The sequence below is a fragment of the Hypanus sabinus genome, chromosome 29 (assembly GCF_030144855.1).
Source record: "Hypanus sabinus isolate sHypSab1 chromosome 29, sHypSab1.hap1, whole genome shotgun sequence".
NCBI lineage: Eukaryota > Metazoa > Chordata > Chondrichthyes > Myliobatiformes > Dasyatidae > Hypanus > Hypanus sabinus.
Genome location: NC_082734.1, coordinates 20,035,300 through 20,041,525, shown reverse-complemented (window position 1 = coordinate 20,041,525; position 6,226 = coordinate 20,035,300). Strand labels below are relative to the sequence as shown.

General features: G+C 47.5%; 1 protein-coding gene across 1 annotated transcript; it reads right to left on the bottom strand.

The window, feature by feature from the left end:
• Nucleotides 1-2,653: 2,653 nt before the first annotated feature.
• timm8b (translocase of inner mitochondrial membrane 8 homolog B (yeast)) lies at nucleotides 2,654-5,466 on the bottom strand. The gene has a single exon (XM_059953898.1). The coding sequence runs from the start codon at nucleotides 3,467-3,469 to the stop codon at nucleotides 3,203-3,205; it is 267 nt and encodes an 88-aa protein (XP_059809881.1). The 5' UTR covers nucleotides 3,470-5,466; the 3' UTR covers nucleotides 2,654-3,202.
• Between the last annotated feature and the right edge of the window lie 760 nt (nucleotides 5,467-6,226).

The following is a 6,226-nucleotide window of genomic DNA, read 5'->3' as shown; positions in this document are numbered from 1 at the left end:
GGCTTAGCTGTTGATGCCCACATCCTGTAAATGAATGAATAAAGTATATGGCTGACCAAGGTCTCCCTGTCATTTTTGATACCTTTCTGCACTAATTACAATTACAGCTGATACTATTTTATTATCATTTACAAATAGAGGGCATAATTTTGAGGTGAGGGGTAGATTTAGCAGAGCGATTTCTCCCTCTTTTTCCCTACTGTCTTTCTCCCGGGTGGGAACTCAGGAATACAGTTGCACTCAGATACAGGATTCTTCATTGTCATTTCCGTAACAATTTTGTTTGACCGTTGGGGTTCAGGTCAAGACTAACAGTCTTGAACTGAACCCCAAATCTGGAGGACTGGTGGACCACCCTTAGTTTGGCATGGGTGACCCTACCAGGAGCCAAAGCATTAAGCCCTGACTCCAGCCAACATAGCTCTCTGGGTCATTGAGACACATGAGCCTCCAAATCAGAACAGGGGGCATAGCAATTACCGCAATGCTGCTACAGCTTGGGCCGTCGGACTTGGGAGTTGAATCCCAGAGACCTCTGTAAGGAGTTTGTACATCCTCCTCATGGAGCGTGTGCATTTCCTCTGGGTGCTCCACATTCCTCCCACAGTCTAAAGAACTACCAGTTAGTAGGTTAATTGGTCATTGCAAACTGCCGTGTGATTAGGCTAGGGTTAAATGAGGAGTTGGTTGCCGGTAGCATGTCTTGAAGGGCCAATTCCACACTGTATCTCAATCAATGAGATGTACATGGTGCATTTTTTTTTAAACATAGAACATTTAAAAAAGCTCAGTTCAATGCATGTTGGCACTTCCATTGTATCCCGGATAATGGCTTACCTGACTGGCAGACCTCAGTATGTGTAGTTTCAGAGCTGTGTGTCAGACGTGGGTATAAGCAGCACTGGGGACCCACAGGTATTGGCTCCCTTCCCGTTCACCCTGTATACCTCCGACTTTACATACAACAAGTCATGTCACCTGTAGAAATTCTCTGATGAATCTGCAATAGTTGCCTGTACAAAGGGAGGGCGGGAGGATGAAAACAGGACCCCGGTGGAGGACTTTGTCAAATGGTGCAAGCTGAATCATCTGCAGCTCAACGTCAGTAAGACAAAGATGGTGATGGACTTTAGGAAGACTAAGCTTGCATTGTTCCCTGTTACTATTGATCGTGAGACATGGACGTGGTGAGGACCTACAAGTAGCTGGGGGGGGGGGGGGGGCACCTGGATGATAGACTTGAGTGGAGCGCCAGCACAGAGACTGTGTTCAAGAAGGGCCAGAGTCATCTCTAACTCCTGAGGAGACCCAGGTCCTTTGAGTATGCAGGCCTCCCTTTCATGTTCGACCAGTACAATCTTCTATGCGCTGGTGTGCTGGGCCAACAAACTCGAGAAAACTGATTGGAAAAGGCTGTTATAGGAGTCAAAGTGGACAGACTGGAAGCTGTGGTAGAACAAAGGACCCTCCGGAAAATCCTGACAATTCTGGACAATGTCCCTCACCCTGTGCATGCCACCTTGGCTCAACAGAGGAGCACCCTTAGTAACAGACTAAGACAAATGTGTTGCTCCAAAGAGTGCAAAATGAGGTCATTTTCACCCTCGGCCATTAGACTCGATAATGAGTCAACCTACGGCCGGGGAAGTAATGATCTCCTCCTGTTATAGACTGAGGTAACATGTCTTTTATTCTTCCTTCTTCTCTTCCAATATTTATATCTGTACACTTGTACTGCTACTATGACGGTAATTTCCTTTGGGATCAATAAAGTACCTATCTATGTTAGATGCCTGGAATGCACAACTAAAAGTGGTGGAAACAGATACAACGGCAATGCCTGAGGGGTGTTTAGGTCAGCAGAGAAGTTGTGGGCAGAAGGGCCCATTCCTATGTTGCCCCACAATGAAGGGGGACCTCATTGAAACGTGAAAGGCCTCAATAGAGTGGAGGAGGAGAGGATGCTTCTTGTGGTGAGGGGAGTCTCGGACCAGAGGGGACAGACTCAGAACAGGACGCCCATTTAGAACTGTGACGAGGAGGAATCTCTTTTGCCAGAGAGTGGTCAATCTATGGAACTGAGTATAATTTAAGGCAGGGAATTGGGGCTGAGGGGAAAATAGATTAGCCAAGATGAAATGGCAGACTCAATGAGCCAAATGGCTTAATTCTGCTCCTATTCCTTAAGGCCTTATAAAGCTGCGGAGGTGAATTCATTGAATACATTTAAAGTGGAGACAGACAGACATTTAGACCACAAGGGAATAGAAGTGTACAGGGGAGAGTGGAAAATGGAGCCGAGGTAAAAACCTGGGGCAGTCTGGAACTGGCTCCAGGCCAAGACCTGCTTTTTTATCCTTGTGTTTAAATCGGAGGAATGGAGGGCTTTTTATGGAATTACAGGGCTGGGACAGTGAGAGTGGGAACAGCTCAGACCATGAGAGATTTGAAGACGAGAATGAAGACATTACTGTACAGGGAGCGAGCGGGACCACAGCAAATACAATCTGTGCATTACTGAAACAGATGCCATCCGCCATCTGGGAAGAGGTTGCGTTAGAAAACCCTCTCCGTCATGATTTTCCGTGACGAAAGCCACGACGCTAACCGCGCGTAAAAGAAAAGAAGTTAATTTTTGTTTTTCTCCCCGACATCAATTTCGTGAGAGCACATTTTAATTCCACATCTCAAAAAATTAACAAGGGCGAATTTCTGTTACTGGACTTTGAACTAACGCCGCACTTTTACGTGAGACAGTCCTTTATGCTGCCGGTAAGCACATGTAACTGAAGACAAAATCGGAACGAGCGATGATTTCCGCGTACAAACATGACTTCACGTCCCATGATTGCGGAAGCGGGGGGAGATTTCAACACAGGCACGGTGACGGCGCACAGCAACAATCGATCCCCCCACATTCTGGTTACGAGTCCGGGTTCGTCCTTGATTCCGTCCCGGCTCCCTCATCCAGGCCGTGACTTTCAGTATCACTGAAGGACAGCCTACAAGGGCCGTGCAGAAAATTAACAAAAACTCCACAGCGAGTCGGAGTCTCCAGTCAATAGTACTCACGAAACAAGGACTTTAATGGGATTCCAACGTCCAGAATGACTTGCACTGAAGATCTGCATGCGTTATGAAGGTGCGGCGGAGTAGGAAGTTGAAGAAATGACCTTGGAGACACCTTCAATCGGCCAGACGGTCAGTGTCCCCCCTTCTGCACCATCTGCGCGAAGCGGTTGGTGATGGCCAGCGTGGTGTCCACGAAGCGCTCCACGCAGCTGACCAGGCAGCTCTCGGTCCGCGAGTCCAGCCTGGAGCCCGGCTTGTCCACGCACTTCTCCCAGCACACGTCGGTGAAGCCGTGCACCCGCAGCTGGAACTGCGCCTTCTGCTGCTCCGCGGCGATCATCCGCGACAGCTCCGTCTGCTCGGCCCGGCTCACCGCCGCCGCATCGAAACCCTCCATGGCGGCGAACTGCCGATCAAACACGGCGGCCCGCCCCCTTCAAGCTCCCTTCAGACCTGCTCTCCCTCTTTACATCAGGGTGACCGATAGCAAATGGTACCCGTGTTCATCACCGCCTTTCAAACACCATGTTGGCTTTATTGGAACCGACGATTCGAGCAAAAGATCTGTTCTGTAAATTTATCACATTTCTCGGTTAGGGTCTGTGACGGATATTTGCATATTCTACACATTCGCCAATCACATTGACGTTTCTATCCGTCTAGCTGAGGCTGCACGGAGTTTAAAATGAAGCTGTTGATTGGCTATTGAAATAGGGGTGCTGATTACATAGAAACGTAGAAAATGTACAGCACAATACAGGCCCTTCGGCCCACAAAATTGTGCCGAACATGTCCCTATCTCAGAAATTACTAGGCTTACCTATAACCTATTTTTCTAAGCTCCATGTACCTATCCCAAAGTCTCTTAAAAGACCCCATCGTATCAGCCTCCACCACCGTTCCCCCCTGGTCTTGCAAAAGATTGGTAACTTGCTGTTCTTACTGTTTTAAATCCGTTTGTTCAGAGCCTTACAAGCTGCTGATTCCCATAGAGTCACAATAATTGTACATGCTGGGATTTCAACAGGAAATATCCCTATTTTCTTTATTTCTCCCAGTTCTATTTTCCATTTATCTTTATCAAATTAGCTATCATTTGGCTTAGACTGATATAGCCATTCCAGAAACATGGCTTAGGGATGCACAGGGGTGAATATTCTGGGGTGCAGGTGGAGGAAAAAGAGGAGGGGCATTTGCATTTGTGTTTGTGGTGACAGTCAGAGCAGTAGTCAGAGGTGAACACTGTGAATATTAAGAGCATTAAGGATAGCAGATCTAGCCCACCATCAGGTTGCTGGATAGCGATGGAGCTGGGCTTGTCGTGCACAACATTGCACCCAGGTGGTGGACGACCCTGCTTGTTTGGGGAATGTGGGAGGAACCTGCGTGGTCACAGGAAAGCGTGCAAACTCCACACGGACAGTCGTGGACGTCAGGGTTCAAACTGGGTCCTTAGAGCTGTGAGACAGCAGCTCTGCCAACTGTGCTACTGTTATGGCCTGACAAAGGGTCTCGGCCCAAAATGTCGACAGTGCTTCTCCCTATAGATGCTGCCTGGCCTGCTGAGTTCCACCAGCATTTTGTGTGTGTTGCTTGAATTCCCAGCATCTACAGATGTCCTCCTGTTTACTGTTATGGCCCTTTTCTTTCAGACAGCACATAGAACATTACACCACAGTATGGGCCATTCAGCCCATAATAACCCTCAACTTTTCCATTATCCATGTGCCTATCTAAGAGTTTCTTAAATGTCTCCAGTGTATCTACCTCTGCCTGTATGTTCCACACACTCCACTCTCTGTAAAAAAAAAAGTTACGCTGACATTTCCTTATACTTTCTTCCAATCACCTTGAAATTATGCCCCATAACCATTCCCAGCCCAGGTCAAAGTCTCTGGCAGTCCACTTGAACTATACCCCTCATCATGGTATCGCTCATCCTCCCTCGCTGAGCAGATTGAGACTCTCCCTATGACCTCTTGCAGACTGAGCTCCTTGGGAGATGCAGGCTGCATCACTGCCCGGTATGGGAACCGTACCTCCCTTAATCGCAGGATTCTGCAGAGAGTGTTGCGGACAGCCCAGCGCGTCTGTAGTTGTGAACTTCCCATGATTCAGGACACTTAAAAAGACAGGTGTAATAAAAGGGCCAGAAGGATAATTGAGGACTAGAGTCACCCCAACCACAATCTATTCCAGCTGCTACCATCAGGGAAATGGTACCACAGCATAAAAGCCAGGCCCAACAGGCTCCGGGGATAGCTTCTTCCACCAGGCCATCAGACTGATTAACTCACACTGATTTCTATGTTACATTGACTGTTCTGTTTATTATAAACTACTATGGTTGCACACTGCACAATTAGGTGGCGACGTAATGTAAAGATTTTTACTCCATGTATGTGAAGGATGTAAGAAATAAAGTCAATTGAATTGTCTGAAACTCTGTTACTGATGTCGTTAGCCTGGACGATCTGCTCTTGTGGCTGCTTTAACCATACGTTTGCACTGACTATTGACCCACTGTCAAGATCATGGGGACCCCAACCTGTTGATATCCATTATAGGCATGCTGCCTCCTCCCAACATAACAGACAGACACACATACTTTATTGATCCTGAGGGAAATTGGGTTTTGTTACAGTCGCACCAACCAAGAGTAGTGTAGAAATACAGCAATATAAAACCATAAATAATTAAATAATAATAAGTAAATTATGCCAAGTGGAAATGAGTCCAGGACCAGGCTATTGGCTCAGGGTGTCTGACCCTCCGAGGGAGGAGTTGTAAAGTTTGATGGCCACAGGCAGGAATGACTTCCTATGACACTCAGTGTTACATCTCGGTGGAGTGAGTCTCTGGCTGAACGTACCCCTGTGCCTAACCAGTACATTATGGAGTGGATGGAAGTCATTGTCCAAGATGACATGCAACTTGGACAGCATCCTCTTTTCAGACACCACCGTCAGAGAGTCCAGTTCCACCCCCACACATCACTGGCCTTGTGAATGAGTCCACCAGTCTCTGTCACTGCCCTTCCTTATCTTCACAGTATTTGCACTGTAAAGTGCTGCTGCACGTCCTCCACAGAGAGTAGCACTTTTATCTTCCCTGACTACGCTGCTTTAACTCTCACGCAACAGCATGTTGTGCT